Source organism: Clarias gariepinus, chromosome 6 (assembly GCF_024256425.1).
Source record: "Clarias gariepinus isolate MV-2021 ecotype Netherlands chromosome 6, CGAR_prim_01v2, whole genome shotgun sequence".
Classification (NCBI taxonomy): Eukaryota; Metazoa; Chordata; class Actinopteri; order Siluriformes; family Clariidae; genus Clarias; species Clarias gariepinus.
Window position 1 is genome coordinate 11,998,517 of NC_071105.1, and position 18,832 is coordinate 12,017,348.

General features: G+C 37.4%; 1 protein-coding gene across 8 annotated transcripts in view; it reads right to left on the bottom strand.

The window, feature by feature from the left end:
* Positions 1 to 11,214, bottom strand: part of dlg1a (discs large MAGUK scaffold protein 1a) — a 144,683-nt gene extending 133,469 nt beyond the window's left edge. For all 8 annotated transcript variants that reach the window (XM_053498129.1, XM_053498119.1, XM_053498116.1 and 5 more), the window contains exons 1-3: positions 10,949 to 11,214; positions 8,697 to 8,828; positions 488 to 609 (exon numbers count right to left, since the gene is read on the bottom strand). In XM_053498129.1, the coding sequence (XP_053354104.1) occupies positions 488 to 609; positions 8,697 to 8,828; positions 10,949 to 10,967 (273 nt within the window). In that variant the 5' untranslated portion in view covers positions 10,968 to 11,214. The remainder of the gene's footprint in view (positions 1 to 487; positions 610 to 8,696; positions 8,829 to 10,948) is intronic.
* Positions 11,215 to 18,832: the final 7,618 nt, after the last annotated feature.

Below are 18,832 nucleotides of genomic sequence, written 5' to 3' on the forward strand. Positions count from 1 at the left end.
GTAATCACCCAACCTCATCCAGAAACCAACTCAATATAAAATGATGTCTCAAAGACAGGCAGATGAGTAGTCTCGACAGTGCGAAGTACATGCTGATGCTGTCTCCATCTGTCTCACATACATCTATGCTGCCAACAGCTTCCCCCATGCCAGCTACTGTACGTGTCAACGAACTGATTCAGCCAGTAATGAATCACGGAACTGCCACAGCCAAAACTTGCCACTGTCCTCCGCCACACCGGCCCCAAGCCATGCCAGCACTGCCGCTGTGGATCAGCTGCCATTCAAAAAGCACTTCATTTCTGCAATACTGCTCCTTTTCTGCCCCTGTCACTCATCTCTTCTCTTTCTCCTGCTATCTGACCTCAAAGAAGTATAAAAAAACTATCCTTTCACTTCTCTCAGTTGTCCTGCTTGAAGGCTACATTATTGTGCAAGTAATTTCACCCAGACTGGTGAAAAGAAAATATGTTCCATGCTTACTTACCTTATTAGTGCTGGGTTGTGATGTAAAATTTGTAGCAGTAGGACAAGGCTCTGCTGGTTTTATGGGCGCTGTAAATTTGTTCTGCTTCTCTTGTATGGACAGTTCATAAAATTCCTGGATATCTACAAAAAGATTAGAAAATATATTGTATATCATCTAGACACAACACAAACGATTCAAAATGAAGCAATCAAGATGTGATAGAGGCATAGTATTTGAGCTTCATTTCAAAGGGGTTTGACAAAATTAGTACATTAGCCATTTAGTAATAACAGCCATATATTTCATAGTCTGTCAATTTTCACATGCTCAAAAGTAATTAAATATGATGATTATTATTATTATTATTATTAGCTGAAAGAAAGTGATATTATTAAATATTATAGCATAATTATTGTAAAATTATATTTAATTAGGGCTGTCACTATTAACATATTCATGTTTGCAATTAATTTTACACCCTGAAGGCATTAAAATTAATTAATGGAAAATAAATAGAAATTTTCTAAACTTCCTCAATGTGACACAGAGAGCATCTAATTGTAAAACTTCTAGAAACAAGTCGTAGATACGAAAACAAAAAACTTTAATTCTTTAATTGGGTCCTATTAAATTGAACCAGATCTGAAATTCTAAACTGGTCTTAGATCTGTTTGTTTGCGCATCTCCGAGCTCTAGAATTCCTCAAAACACATGTCACATTGAGGACGTACAGGCCCAACATTTAAAACAACATGTAGATTAACATAAAATGTTAAACATACAAATAATCTACTGGCAGCAACTATTTTAAGTACTTGAATTCAATCCAGTGTAGTCCATGACTGCCTGAAGTCTGAAACCCCGCAATATTACAAAATACTCCTATATTAGGCCACACCCACGCTTTATTAAAGTGATAATGATACATTTTCATTAAAAAAAAAAAAAATACACTAATGTTTCCCAATGCAATTTAAGTCAAGTCGCTTTTATTGTCACATCACGTTACTGGTACACTGGTACCGTACACGTGAGTGAAATTCTTACGTGCAAGCTACACAAGCAATAGTGGTGTACAATTATAAAAATAAATATACATATATATATATATAATTTATAAAAAAAATAAATAAATAAAAAAGTGAGCATAAGTATACACATATACACATACAGAATATACACACATATACACGTCTATGTATATATATACACATACATATATATGCATACAGTATATCTACATATGCACATACACACATATGCATACATGTATATACACATACACACACGATTGTGGGAGTGTTTACTCGTGTATAATGTATAAGGAATGTCCGCAATGAATGTTGTGCAAAAAGGCAATTATGTGCAATGTGGAGTGCATAAAGTGGCTTAGTGACTGTAAAGTGACATTGTGAAAGTGACAAGTGGAGACCTATTGGTCAGTGTTCAGTAGTCTGATGGCCTGATGATAGAAGCTGTCCCTCAGCCTGCTGGTTCGGGACCGGATGCTTCCATACCTTCTGCCTGACGAGAGCAGTTTAAATAGGTGGTTACTGGGGTGACTGGAGTCTTTGATGATCCTCCTCGCTTTCCTCAGGCACCACTTCCTGTAGATGTCCTGGAGGGAGGGAAGCTCACCTCCAAATATCCTTTCGGAACACCGCACCACTCTCTGCAGAGCTTTGCGGTTGTAGGCGGTGCTGTTGCCGTACCAGGTCGTGATGGATCCAGTGAGGATGCTCTCGATGGCACAGCGGTAGAAGGACCTAAGTATGCGGGGGCTCATGCCAAATCTTTTTAGTCTCCTGAGAAAGTAGAGTCGCTGCTGCGCCTTCTTAACTGTTTTGTCAGTATGAACTGACCATGTGAGATCCTCTGCTATTTGGACACCCAGGAAGCGGAAGCTGCTCACTCTCTCCACAGAAGCGCCGTTGATGATGATGGGGGAATGTGCACCCCTACACCTCCGGAAGTCCACTATCAATTCTTTGGTCTTTCCGACATTGAGGGAGAGATGATTCTCCTGGCACCAATGTGTCAGGGCACTGACCTCATCCCTGTATGCCGTCTCATCACCGTTGGTGATAAGACCCACCACTGTTGTGTCGTCCGCAAACTTCACAACGATGTTGGAGCTGCTAGTGGCCGTGCAGTCGTATGTGTAGAGTGAGTACAGTAGAGGGCTCAGTACACACCCTTGTGGAGCACCCGTGTTCATTGTGACGGGGGATGAGGTGATGCTGCCCAGTCTGACCATCTGTCGGACAGGAAGTTGAGAACCCAGCTGCAGAGAGAGCTGCTCAATCCTAGATCTTGTAGTTTCCTGTCCAGCTTTGAGGGAACGATGGTGTTGAATGCAGAGCTATAATCTACTAGCAGCATTCTCACATACGTATCTTTCTTCTCCAGTGGGTGAGGGCAGTATGTAGAGTCAGGATTGGCAAGTACTCTATTTAAATAAACAAACCTTAACTCGATCTGGTAAAATGCATCTGCCAAATGACTAAATGTAAATATAAGTAATATATAATAAACATATAATGAACATAAACAACACTAAATTCTAAAAAATAATAATTATAATAATAAATAAATAAAACAGTCTATGATATTTCTTAAATAATTTTCAAAATTTATCTGAATTGAGAGTACTTTTAAACTTTTGAACATTAAACTATAAAATGTGAATCTATGCAAATATATATATTAAAACCAATAAATTATAATAGAACCAGATATTTATGCTTAAAACATTAGCAACATTTGTCTTAAAATATGATTGATAATCTTATATTTGTTGTTGTATGTATTAAGAACCTGTAGATTAATTCGACTAGATTTAACATATTTTCACTTGATATCACTTTTTTTAGTGTAAACCTCTTTTTCTTCTGACTTTTCAAACCTGCATAAATTCCGCATCTCTAAAATTATATTTCAGTTTGCAAGCCAAAGAACACCATCTGAACTGTGAAGCACCGGGGTGGCAGCATTAGGGGGTGATTTCCTCCAAAGTAAGATAATGTGGATATATTGAAACAACATGCCAACTCATCAGCCAGAAAGTTAAAACTTGGTCACAAATGGTTCTTTCAAATGGACAATGACCCCTCCAAAGTTTCAGAATGGCTTCAGAATGATTCAAATTTACAATTTGTGGGCAGAACTTAAAAGCATGTGCTGAGAAGTAATGCAGCCTACAAACCTGATTCAATTACACTAGTTCTGTCAGGAGGAACAAGCTTAAATTCCAGCAACTTATTCTAAGAAGCTTGTGAAAGGCTATCAAAAATGTTTGACCCAAGTAAAGCAATATTAAATATCTTACAACACTGATTTAGATCCTACACCATCTCAGAATTATTATTTAATTTTAAATAGTTGCAATGTATCAATGCAAGCAACATTATAGGCAGCTCAATAGTACATGTAGCGGAATGATCACTTAATGGTCAGCACTTAGCACCTCAAGATCCTGGGTTCAATACCTGCATCAGATCTGTGTGCATGGAGTTTGCAAGTTCTCCTCTTCTACCTGGTGGGTTTCCCCTGGGTTCTCCGGTTTTCTCCCACAGTCCAAAGACATACAGATTAGGCTAACCGTCCTTCCCAAATTGCCCGTTGCGTGTGAATGTTGACCGGAGATCCCTCCATGGTCGTACAAAAGTGGTAATAAATACAATGGTTGCCATTGGCCTCCATGGTCCCTAGTTGGACTACAGAGGACCCTAAATGGATGGATGGAATATTACATGTATGCACCCAATAATGCATTAGTATTTTTTATTTTTTTGGATAAGGAGCTGGTCAAACATTCAGTATTCAAACATTTAAATATTTAGTCACATAATTTATACATTAAAAAAAAACAAGAATGACGCAACATTTTAATGAATTATATGTGCAGACATTAAAAAAAGATAATGCTTTTTCAATTTTTATGTGAACATTCGCTGCAAGTGGCACACATTGTCAGTATATTAACATTAACATATAAATCATATGGTTGTCAATCTCAGCTAAATCACTTACAAGTCAAATATCCTTATAATTCATATCAACTCTCAGATTTACAGTTAATTTATTATGGAGATTTTGTATACTAAAAAAAATCTTGACTCTTTACTCTTTTAAAGTGTCAGATTCTACCTATTTTCTATAACCATTTTTAATACACCTAAAAATCTGTTAAAATCCCTGTACTTCAGCAAAGCGACAGAGCCAAGTGGCTTTCGGAGGTAATAGCTCACTCTATGGAAAGTCAACCTGATAGGCCTCTACATCCTGGCTTACAAATCCCTCAACAGCTCAGCTTACTTACTTCAAACACACTCACACACACACACACACACACACACACACACACATCCCCACAGACAGAGCATATCATCTGTGTGTTAAGTTTACTTAAAATAGAAAAGTGTTAGTAGAGTTGTACTATGAAATTTACAGTTTTATTTAATATATATAGTTTTATGTTTACTTATGGTTTATTAATACTGAGGCATGTTTTTCATTTAACCAACGTATTGCAGTTCGGGCTAGCTTCAGTTAGTTCAGTATATTACAGGCACGACCTGGCCAATGTGCAGAAATTCCAAATACAACATAACGCCACAAAGCAACACACAACGACAAATACAATTCCTCAATTTAAAATATTAATTTGTCTCTAGGAACTGCTCTATCCTGATCAAGGCTATGGTTTATCCAGGGTCTAATCCAGGAATACTGGCCAAGAGGTAGGAACACACCGTGTTACTCACGTTACTCCATTACAGGACAACACAAACACTCACACACTCACATATGCACACATGCAAAGACATAAAATGCACACACACATTCTAGGATAAGCCGGTTGTCGCCAATCCACATAAAAGCATGTTCCCAGGAAAACATAAAAAATTGAGGAGAATATGAGACGAATACACCACACAATCATTAAAGCTCAGGATTAAAGTGATTACCGTGGACCTATGGGTCTCTTTAACCACCCACCGCACCACTGTGACATAATTCAAAATGTCTATATTCTATTCCTAAACCATAATTCGTGACTGATAGTTAGCTGCAATCACCTATGAATTTATTGTTAAAAATTTTTTTTATTTATTGCGGTCAGTCCTATAAAAAGAAGAGAACTTGCTAAAGACCCTAACCCAACATACAGGCACATGCGGTCACACATCCATTCATAGGCTATAAGAAATTCGGACGAGTGGAAAAGCCTATGACGGCTGTCTTTGGACTGTGTAAGGAAACCGGGGGAAACTGGAGAAAACCTCTCAAGCAAGGGTTTGATATTAAATATTTGATACTGAATTTTTTCTTACAATTTTAAACTTTTTAAAAAAGTTTACTGTATATGTACAGGAGCCTGTTCCTTACGACATTCATTTTATCACAAAATATTTTTTTACTGAGCAGCATGTGTCACTGTCCGCCGCCATAATTAGTATTTCAAAACAAACTTAGTAAAGAACTCAGTAAATAGTTCAGAGTGCATCACCTGTAGGATTACCGCCTCAAATGCCTCCAAACTTAACTTGACAGTGAGCTCGCGGGTTGAATGGCTGCAAATATGCGGGCTTGTGCGGCTTCTATTCCCGGCACGAGGGGCTTCTAATGCAGGCAAATTTCGACTAAGATTTGCGGTTATTGTGTTTTGAGACTGGTATAAGCGTGTGTATTGAGTGGGTTTGGAAGTAAGGCTTAAAGAGTCTGGAGAAAAAGACGCTTTTAATGCACACAATTTTTAATAATGTAACACCATAAAAACTTTGTTTCTGTTGCAGCACTCAGAGGTTTGTGCATTCAGTGCAGAACAGTTTACATCTGAGGCTGATAGACCGGTCATGGCCAATCAAACTGAAAACCAGCCAATTCTTGTCAATGGCCGATTGACCAAATCGTCTCCATTATAAACTGATTTTTTTTTTTTTTTTTTTTGCAATTTTGGATCCAGTGTGGCGATACTTGATCACCACGCAAAAGAATCGCAAATCATAACTGAATCGATTTTTCCCATCACTAACTCCACACACAGACCAGAGGAAAGCTTTAAACGCCTTAACACTGAAGGTGTCGCGAAACAGATCTAAGGACTAAGCTGCCAAAAAAATTCTTAATAACCATAATACAATACTAACACAGATAGCAGATGTTAATCTAACTCTTATCTGATATATTAACAAACCAAAGACTGTAAAAACCCAAAACTAGCAAGTAATTCATTTCCACACTGAGTGCCATAGTGCACAAGTTCCAAATATCCCTCTAAAAAGAACAGAACAATGCTCAAGGAAGTAAACAGAGCCAAATGCTCTGCTGCTTGGAAATAAGGTACAGACCTGACCACTTTCACTTGCCAGTAAACCACTCTTTGCTAGTTACTGACAGGTTGTGGGTTTAACTCTCAAAACAGACAAAGAGTCAATGTTTGTTCTTTTCTTGGGAAAAAAAAGTTGGCCAGAGAGTGTAATGTAATTTTAGAACAGACCTGCTTTCAACTACTAAACGACTAGCACGTTCTCCTTTCTGTTTGCCGAGTTCAAACCTGGGGGGGGGGCGTGTAATAATAATTCTTTAATTTTATTAAAGAAATAAAATTTATTTTATTTGTTGTGTGAAGAGTTTACTGTGTGACACCTCAGTCTAAACAGAGCAAGCTCAAATTGTCAAAAAAAAAAAAGCAATCATTAACATTATCAGTAATATTAATCCTTAGAATTAGATTACCAATCTTTGACATTATATTACCTTAATATCATTTAAACATTTATTCTTCCATGGTCTATACTATACTATCCTCTGTACTGTAAGGGCTTGAAGCCTGTCCCAGGGATCCTAGGGCACAAGGCAGGAGACACCCTAGATAGGGAGCCAACCCATAGGAGGGCACACAGCCACCACACACACATACACACACACATACTCTCACACACCAATCATGCCCTGTGGGCAACTCAGAAACGCTGACTGTGGGAGGAAACCTAGAGTTATATTTAAACACTGCTGGTTGAACTCTAAATTTCTGATTCACATACTTACTTCAGTTTGTTGTCGTTCTACATAATAGTTTCAATTTCTGCATTTCGTTTTTAAAGACCAGTTTAAAAAGCTCTAAACTGTTTAAAAATGTCTATATTTAAATCCCTGGGAACCTTTGAGTTGACAATTTTCCTGGTGTTTTGAAGGTTTTGAAATGTATGATTTTTGAATCTTGTTTTTAAAACTTTCCATCAAAACCACAAAGTTTTCCATAATCAAAAAGAATACTGTATACAGAGATTGTATATCAGGCACATGCCAGTTCATACTGTACAAGAAAAAGAATGAGCTTTGTGCTCACCAAAACAGCACCATGTAGCAGAGATGGGCTAATACACTTGACACTAAAACTTAATTTAAGAACATAGAGTTCGTCAATCATTATATATAATATATTACGCAGATATTTTTACAGTCATAGAAGAAAAGAGGAAAGAACGTGATCAAACCAAAATGCTGTAAAATCAACAGAAAAAAAACAGTTTCTCCCTACTAAAAATATATTTTACATTAGATAAACATTTAAAAGTAACTATTGCATAAATAGGTTATTTCCAAACTCACTCATTCATCGTTCTTACCGCCTCATTCTGTGTACAGGGTTGTGGGGGCCTGGAGCCTATCCCAGGAGACTTAGGGCACGAGGCGGGTATCACAGTTATTTCCATACTTATATGTATTGTTTACTAACATCTCTAAGAATAAAAGGCAGCACTAATGGAAGAATAAACCTGAAATTTTAATATTAATTATTCAGCATTCCATACCCTCTTCTGTTGGCGTAAATACTGTAAAATTATTTTAGTTACCTACTGGACAGTTTACTGACTCCATTTAACATGAGCAACCAACCCCTTGAAGTGAAACTGAACCTTGTTTCATATTAATTTCCAAAAAAGCCGGTATATTACTGACACATTTGTTTTGAATTTTCATTTCTCCCTTCATCTTTGGCTACTGCTCTACAGCCTTAAGAGCAAACCCTAAAGCCACCTCGAACACTGAACGCAAATACCTGCTGCAGGTGGGGGGAAAATAGTTGACATTGCTGAAACCAGCTGCTGAGTGTGTGAAATATGCAGTGGTAAGGTCAAACCTGTTTTACCATTTCTTTCCATGCAGAAAACAATAACGGCACAACAGCGGACTTTAATTCCGTCACACGAATGCTTACCTATCAGGGCATGGAAGAGCGAGCTCTGAAATACGCTGATAACTCTGTCGATGGAGTGTTGAAGCTGGGCATCTTCCGCCAGGTTGAGTTTTGCCCTGTATTCTTCAAGCAGTTTCAGCGCTCGCTGAGTATCTGAAATATCCAAATATAAAAGCTCACAAACAGAGGCAGGACACAAACCACGACATGACTTATGGTCTGGAGCACAGGTTTGCAAAAGTATCCTATCTATGAAGTTTTTGTTTCATAGTATAAGTTCGCAAGTTGTTCAAAACATTTTCTTTAGAATCTGGTCCATGCTGGCATAATTGGTGCAGATTTTCCTGCCTATTAATGGAGCAAATCTACCATTCTAACACATGCCGCTGGACTCAGATCTGATTACTGAGGCACACTGAAATCATTGTTTAGTTCATGAGAGCAGTTAGAAATCACTTATGCTGTGTGAGATATCCACTACCAGTCAAAGGTTTGAACTTTATAGCGTTTCCTGATTTCTATTTCCTTCTACATTGTAAAACAACGCTGAAGGTATCCAAAATGTACAGGAATCTCTTTAAACAGTTGATATTGAGATGTGTCTGTTAGGTATGCTCTGTAAAACCTTTGTGACAGCTCTAATCTGAGGTGCTGTTTGTTAATTGATGATTTGAGATGCTGATAACTCTACATGAACTTCTCCTCTGCAGCAGAGGTAAGTTTTGGTGTTGCTTTCCTGGGATGATCTTCATGAGAGCCAGTTTCATCAGGGTGCTTGATGAGTTTTGCAAATGCACTTGACAATACTGTTCTTGCAAGAACTATTCCAGAACAGCTGACCATTGTTTTATAAAATACTGACTTGTTTGTTGTTTTTATTAAAATGTCATATGTGTTATTTCATACACTAATTTTGAAAGAAAAAAATCCAATATTGATCCAGAATGTAGAAATTTAATTCACACTTGTGTCCAAACCTTTGACTGCTACTGTATGTGTCCAGCAACAACACCCAGGTAGGCACTTTGATTTGTATGAAGGTATATTATGTATGCCAAGAAACATTCCTCACACCACTACACCACAATCACCTCCTCAACTGTTGACATAAGGCTGCATGCATTGTCTGCATGTCCATGCATTCTTGCTGTTGATGCCTTGATCTAACCTTACCATCTGGTGACATTTTTTTTCCAGTGTTTAACTGTCTAGCTTGAGAATACTGTTCTTGGCTGAAAAGAGTGGAACCTGGCATGGTCTTCTGCTGGTGTATCCCATCTGCCTCATTGCTATGATGTGTTGTGTGTTCTGAGATGCTTTTCTGATCTGAAAAGTGTGGATACTTGAGCTACTATAGCCTTCCTGTAAACTCAAGCAAGACTGTGAACTCTTATTAATAAGCTTCTGCCTGCAGAACCACCACTGATGTTTGTTTAATTTTTACACCATTTATACTTTAAAACTCTAGAGAAAAGTATGAATGAGAATCTAAACAGGGTCAGCCACTCATTGTGTATACTGCTTTATCCTGTATACAGGGTTGTGGGGGGCCTGGAGACTATACTTAGCAGCACACACAGACCCGAGGTGGGAATCGAACCCTTGTCACTATAGGTGCAAGACAACAGGGCTTACCACTAAGCGAACCTGCCACCCGAGCAGTCCATCCGGCACAAGCAACAATCCGCTCACTCAGTCACTCATCTTCTATACCGCTTTATCTTGTATTAAGGATCTATCAGGGTACACCCTGGACAGGGTCCAAACCCATCGCAGGGCATACACACACTACGGGCGATTTGGGAATGCCAAATAGCCTAACCTGCATATCTTTGGACTGTGGGAAAAAACCCACCAAGCACGGGGAGAACATGCAAACTCCATGCACACAGAGACGGGAATGGAGCCTGGTTGGGATTCGAACCCGGACCCTGGAGGTGCAAGGCGACAGTGCTAACCACTACACCACCATGCCGCCTACTTTTTCCACAAAATGCACAGCACTTCTGTCACGTGACTGTTTCACTGGTTAATTGCATAATCATGCAGGTGTATAGGTGTTCCTAATAAAGTGCCTGGTGAGTGTATATACATTGTATCATTAATTGAAACAATAAATAACAAGATAAAAGACTCGCAGTTACACAAACACTGTGCTTCACATTCTTATTGAAGGAGAACTTAAATTGGAGTTAAATCCAATGTCATTTACAGACATAAATGCATAAATGTGCATGTTAGTATGAAGATGTAAATGATGACTGCAATCTCACCTTTCTTCCTCACCGGCATGATCACATCCAAGGATCAGGATCAGGATCTGTTCAAACACTCAGTGTAAAGATTGCAAAGACTTGCATTTCAACCATTCAAAGAGTAAAGTCCCAGTGATGTCCGAATAGAGAACTGTTCAAAATGCATTAACAAAAAAATAAACTAATTCCTGTCAAACTTCTCTATAAAGTAAGTAAGCCACGGAAAGTTTTTCGTCCCTTTAAATGACTCGTCCTGACAGATCCGCCTGTACCCTGTCCATGGAGCGCTACACGGTCCGGTGACAAACTTCTCGGGCTCTGCCCCGCCTCCGCGCTCCTCTCTCCTGCCTCCAGAAAAGCCAAACTTTCCTCCAAAATGGCGGATATGGAAATAAAGCACGCCCAAATATACACTTAACTACCTACGGAGGTGCACTCTGTAGTGCGTGTTTTAGAGAGTTCAGGGTCGTAGCGAGTGCACTAAACACCTTACGGGAAGAGTATTTAGGGTTCAGCCCTAATTCATTAGCCATATTAGCTAATGTAAGAGAAGTAAATGAAGATTTTTGGGTTAGTTACTGATAGTGAGGCATTCCTAATAAATCACTGAATGGTATTTCAGTGATTTACACACACACACACACACACGCTATATTATACACATGAACACTGCAGTGACAATGTACACAAATATATAGCTACACTTTAAAACTGATTTTTAAAGTGCTTATTCATTCTGTAGTACATTTACTGTGTGAGGTTAGGCACTGATGTTGGATGAGAAGGTCTGACTCGTAATTTCTATTCCAGTTCATCCCAAAGGTGCTCGATGGGGTTGAGGTGACAGGTAACATCAAGAATACAGTTCTTGCTTTGTTCACTGGAACACAGTCATGTTGGAATCAAAACTGTTTACGCAAAGTTGCAAACATAATGTTGTCCAAAATGGCTTGGTAAGCTTAAGCATTAAGATAGGGGGCCTGATTGAAACACCTGAAATAAATAATTAACAGTTTGGGCCAAATACAGTACTTTTAGGTTCAATTCCCATCAGAGTCGACGGTTTGATTTCCTTGAATAGTGTGTATGTAGTATGCATGTTGTGGGTTACCCCCTGCTAGCGGGTCTGTTTGTGGTATGTGCGGAGTTTGCATGTTTTCCCTGTGCTTGGGCTTCCTGCGGGTAACTCTAAAGACATGGAGAATTGGCAGCATGTGAGTGTGATCGGATTCACCTGGTCCAGGGTGGACCCTGCCTCATGGTCTCCAGGCCACCCACAACTCTGTACAGCATAAGCAATATAGGGAATGAGTAAAATATTTCATTTACATAATTCTTCTTTTTGCTACTTGCTTAAAGGCTCAACAGTGGAAGCCTGGTGGTGCTGGTGGTGTTGGTGTTCTTCCAATCAGTAACCCATAGCCTTAACCACTAGTTAAGAGTCCACCTGTGCCTAATTAAATTTACTGGACATAATTAGTAAAAGCGTTCACCTGTCTATATAACATCTCACAGTGTGTGAGTGTATGTCAAAGTGAAGCCAAAGCCATCAGTTCGAGAGAACTATCTGTAGACCTGTGAGGCAGGTTTTTGTCCAATGGAAGAATACAGAAAAAGAAAATTCACAGTAGCGTCTATTCTCTTCACATTTTGTCCACCCAGTCAAACTTAGTAATCTGTACTATGGTGGGACAAAGAGCCACCATAAATAAGATCCTGAGTAACGTTGTAGAGATGGAAGAGGTCTCTGGTAGAGTGGTCAGACAAAAGCCATTTCTCATTAAAAGGGACGTGACAGCTGGCTGGGAGTTTGCCAAAAGGCTCATGAAGGACTTTCAGATTATGAGAAGCAAAATACTCTGGTCTGATCACACAATTGCTTACCATTTTATTCATTTTATCATTTGTGGATAAAATCTGACACTGCGCATCACCTCATAAATACCATCCCTACAGTCAAACATGGCAGTGGCAGCATCATGCAGTGGGGATGTTTTTTTATGCAGCTGGTACTGGGAGATTAGGCTGGGGCGATGTGACATGTAACATGTCTGCAACTTCTCTTCACAACTATCCTAAACCATTCATGGCTATTTGAACAAACCTTTACAGAAGCCATTTCATTTTCTAATAAATTACATTTTTGTCTAAAAATGTTTATTATTATTCATTATTGGCGGCATGGTGGCTTAATGGTTAGCGCTGTAGCCTTGCAGTTCCAGGTCCCAGGTTCAAATCCTGAGTCCTGAGACTGTGTGCATGGGGTTTGCATGTTCTACCTGTGCTTGCTGGGTTTTCTTCCACTGTCCAAAGACATGCAAATTAGGCTAATTGGTGGTCCTAAGTTGGACTACAGAGGTTCCTAGATGGATGTATTATTATTATTATTATTATTATTATTAGGGTTTTTTTTGTTTTGTTTTAAGAGGCAGGGTCAGGCATGTGACACATTTTCCTTGGAAGACTCACATCTTTTTATTATAATCTTATTACCAGATTTACAGAATGTGTTTGTAAAAAACAAAGAGAATAATAAAAATATGTACTAGATAGATAGATAGATAGATAGATAGATAGATAGATAGATAGATAGATATCTTCAAAAGTCATTCAGATGGTATAAAATTGTTTTTAAGTTCATGCCTTCATTTACAGCTGTATTAATCAATCAATAAATCATGAGCAAGCAGGCATTGTTATACCTATGTTATTACACTCTGTATTCTTTCCAAATGTAAAGCTATTTTTATCTGAGGCTAGTTAAAATAATTAACTATTGAGCTGTCTCAGTGGGCCTGATTTAACTAAGCAAATGTATTGAAGTTGAGATTTGTACTTATGGATTTTGCCAGTGAGAATATCAAGTGATGGCATTTTTTAACTCTTTAGAATGAAATATGTTTTTATGTTGGTGTAATAAATATATAGATTTTTTAGTATATTTAATAAATGATGAATAATAATTTAATAAAATGTCCCAGCTGGTGTCTCATGACTTGACGTCCAGTAGTTGTATTAGTCTGTTATTTGCTGTTGTAAGAGATGAATGCCAGTCACATGATTTCAACACAATGCCCGTTTGGGCGAGATGAAGCCTGACACACACAGAGGACAGTGGACTCTTTTTTCCCCTAACACCTAAAGAACAAAGCATTTATTCAGTAGGTTAACAAAGAGTACAATGATATGGATGATCATAGTGGCAGGCTAGAATGTGAAAAAAAAATGAACTGCTGGTCTTGTTACAGCATTCATATTTATTTATTTTCTCTATTCAAACAGAATTTCATGCCAACAATCATTTATTCCTGCAAGGCAACTGAGAAGCATTTTTTAAGTCTAAATGATGAAGCAATCAGAATTAATATGTTACAAACATGTATATAAAAACAAGGGATACAATTTAAAATAAAAAAAAAATACGAATTAGTATTCCTGAAGCAGATCCTGGCTTGGAAAATAATGGAATATCCCTCTCTTTTTTGTCTTAAGACAGGTATCATGTCTGCACAACTGGCTATGTTTTCCACATTTTGTCACAAAGCAGAGAAGGAGAAGCCTCTGCTGAGGTTTATTTAATCAGTGCAATCCCTTTAGATCACCTGAAGAACACTCTCTGTTGTTGGATGCTGTTTATAATTGCACTACAGCGTCACCCACATGAGCATGGGTTTACTTTTTTGTCTTTTTTTTTATGTTGTCTTAAGGATTGCTTCCTTTCCACTTTTTCTCTGACTTGCTTATAGAGGATAAATGTACATTTAATATTATTTATCCTGATTTGTTAAAATGTGCATTCTTAAAAGCATTACAAAATAAAATGTAAAAGATTTAAAATGAGCATTATGGCACACTGTTGCTTCACACCTATGGGGTTTGGGGTTTGTTGTTTGAAACTTGCCTCTGGTCTGGGCGTGTGGAGTTTGCTTGTTTTCCCTGTGCTTGCTGTGTTTCCTTTACATAACCCAGTTTACTCATATTATCAAAAGATACATGCACTGTAGATTAATTGGTGTTTTTAAATGCCCATAGTTCATGATTGGGTGCGTGTGCTTGTGCCCTGTGATGGGTTGGCAACCCATTCAGAGTGTTCCTTACTTTAGGAATCTATTCAGAATAAGTGGTATAAACAATGAATGAATTTAATTAATTAATTAATTTACATGTTTAATGCATGCAATCCATGTAACAGAAAAACGGTTATGAAGCCTATCAAGCTTTCTACAATTCAGGTTTGTTCCAAATGTTCAGACACTTCAGATGTCAAGACAGATGTCAAGACTAGTTTGCTGAAGGACTTATCCTGGCTGTGGTTGGAGAGTAGTTTAGAGATTTTTGGAACCAACAAAGACTGCTTCTGAGCCACCTACTATGGGTTTGATGGTAGAAACCAGCTCATTACATCTGTGGCTAACACACAATGCCAGCCGTTCAACTATATAAATTTTCTGACGTATTTGATTGTAAGCAGCTATTAAACCCTGTAAAAGTTTAACAAGGTGCACTTTGTTCATTTAGATGACTATTTAAATGACAGTTAATCCAACAAAGTGCGTCTTGTACTTCAGTACTGTAGTGTGTTTAAATATACATTTATTCTAAAGAGTCACAGAATGAAAGTGGGTGTGATTCATTTGTAGAGAATTTCCAAGACCTAAAAATGAATTGGTCTTGATTATTACTTTTTTAAGATTCCGTTAAATATTGAATAATTATGAATTTTATAGACAGCACATTCTCTAAAGTTCCTAACTTCTTAATATGCTTTGATGTGCTGACGACAAGAAAAGTGATCATCATTATTTAATATCCTTAAGCAACAAAACATCTTATGGTAGAATTTTGTATTATATTCAAGTAGTAATATACTGCATGCAGAGTTAAGAGGATCCATCAAACTATACACCAAACTGGCAGTGCATATTATCTGCCATGTTCATATATACCATAAATAAACAGGAGAAGGAGATAGAGAGAGACAGGAAATATTAATTAGAATGACAAAATGGACAAACCAGAAATCTCTAATTAGCAGGGTGGCAATTAATCAGATCTGTTATTTCTCAAAACCATAGAAAGGCAAATATGATGTTTCAAAATCTGATAAACAGACGATGTGCTTTGAGTCATGACAGTCACATGGAAAGTTGGTAAAACAACTTAAATTATGGCTGGTAGTGCAGTTTAGAAGAACATTCCTAATATTATATACTGTAGGTATTAGAGGGTCTTTATGTCACACCAGAGAGAAAAGCATGAAATATTTCGTGAAATAGTTAGACAACTCAGTGGACATAAAGCACCAAATCTTATATTCCCAGGTGAACAGACTCACGGTTTAGGATGATGCACATTAAACATTGACAAACTATGGGGGAGTGGTAGCTCAGCGGGTTCAGGCCCTCGGGTGCTGATCAGACGGTCAGTTTTTCAAGCCCCAGTTCCACCAACCTGCCACTGTTTAGCAAGGCCCTTAACTCTATCATGCTGTGTCATGGCTCATCCTGTGCTCTGACCCCAGTTTCCTTACATGCTGGGATATGTGGAGAAAATTCCACTGTGCTGTAGTGTATATGTGGCAAATATAGACCTCTTCTTCAAACTTCATCTGCAAATAGGAAGAAAATGTTGGAATCTGTTAGTAGAAACTCAATGTTATTACACAATAAATACCCAATAAGCTTTACCACATCTTATGAAATAATAATTATAGTGATAGATGTTCCATTTTTTTGTTTTGTTTTAGAAAAAAAAAAAATCTTTATTCTGTTCCAGTAGACCTTTTATTAGTTTTATTTGCCATGCTTTTACCATGTCAAAAGTAAAAAAAAAAAATGAACTACTGAGTTTATACTGCCACCCAATGGTATCATCTGCATATAACACAAGCTGTGTGGTTGGAGGATTTAGTCAATAGATAATATTGTGAAAATAAGTGAAAAATTCCAACTAATTAAGCATACAAATGTATATATTTATACTGTATATATGGTCCATTAAGGTTTTCTGTATGAACCTGATGTATGTTTTTATATTTTTACTGGCCATGAAGTATGTGACATTACCATTCAGACCTTGGTTCAATGTAAAAATGTAAAATATATATTATTTAGTATGTATGTATGTATGTATTCATGTCCTCTCTCACTGCATCCATAAATCTCCTCTTTGGTCTTCCTCTAGACCTCCTGCCTGGCAGTTCCAACCTCAGCATCCTTCTACCGATATATAAACAATCTCTCCTCTGAACATGTCCAAACCACCTCAATCTGGCCTCTCTGACTTTATCTCCAAAACATCTAACATGGGTTGTCCGTCATTCTTGATCCGATCCATCCTTGTCACTTCTTAAGAGAACCTCAACATCTTCATCTCTGCTACCTCCAACTCTGCCTCCTGTCTTTTCTTTAGTGCCACTGTCTCTAAGCTGTAGAGCATTGCTGGTCTCACCACTGTCAGGAAACCCACCAAGCACAGGGAGAACATGCAAGCTTCATGCACACAGAGGAGGGAATCAAAGCTGGCTGGGAAATGAACCCTCAGCATGGATGTGCAAGGCGACAGTGCTAACCACTATAAGCCACCATGCAGATATAGTTTTTTTTTTTTATTATTATTGATCAATGTTATTACACCTTGTATTGCTGCATTATACCAGAAAAGTGATGTGCTGGTACTCTCTGTCTGACAGCAGTGTAATAGGCTTACACGTCACTCTGATATAGCATTCTTTATTGCCAATAAAAATGCCAGTGACCTGAATTACATCTGGGACTAATGATAATATTTTCTATGGTAATATCTTGACAGGAGAATATTTTCATCTGCCTCTATTTATAGGTCACACCTAAGCAGCTGAAAAACTCAGACAAGTACACACACATATACAAGAAGTAAACAGACACACATAATTTTATGATAAAACTTATACCCTAAAATGTGGTATATTTTTAAACATGTAATACATTTTAAGTAACTTGTTGACTTGTCTTTAGCATCTTTGAGAGCAACACCCTGTCTAGGTAAAGAATGAGAGTTTATATATATATATATATATATATATATATATATATATATATATATATATATATATATATATATATATATATATATATAAGACCTGGTCTGCCTGTGTCTTATAAATATATATATATATATATATATATATATATATATATATATATATATATATATATATATATATATATATATATATATATATATATATATATATATTTATAAGACACAGGCAGACCAGGTCATGAGTCATTTCATGTTATTAATTATGTTAAATAATAATTATGTTAAAAGTGGTTCTGGCACTCCACCCTTAGTCATTTTTTTTAAATCAGAATTTCCTTTACAGTTTGCACTTCAAGACATGCTTAAAGATAGGTATATTATAATCTGAAAAGAAGGAAACAGATAAAAGTTTTAACAATGTGTGGTTTTCATTTCTGTCAGTTTATATGAAAACAAAAATGTCACATAACAAAGAGCCTGACTACCTTTAGATGTGGTGTGTTTAAACTCCCTGCATGTTATGAAAGCTTAATGATTGCATGATTATTATGAAAATATGGAAGAATATTAATGTTGTGGCATAGTGATTAGTGGTTAGCATTGTCTACACGCGTCTCCAGGGTTTAAACCTTGGTTTGAGGTTTGAATCTTGTCTCCGGTGTGCATGCATGGAATTTGCATGTTCTCCCCATGCTCAATGGGTTTCCTCATGGTGCTCCTGTTTCCTCTTAAATAAAGAGAATACTGTACCAATAAACTAGGCTTTGATTATAGGAGACGTGTTAAGTATTTGTAATGTAGTATTTCTAAGTGATGTACTATGTTTAAAACTTGATAGAAAAAGCCTTAAATGTTAGTTAAACTATTTCCAATCTGGCC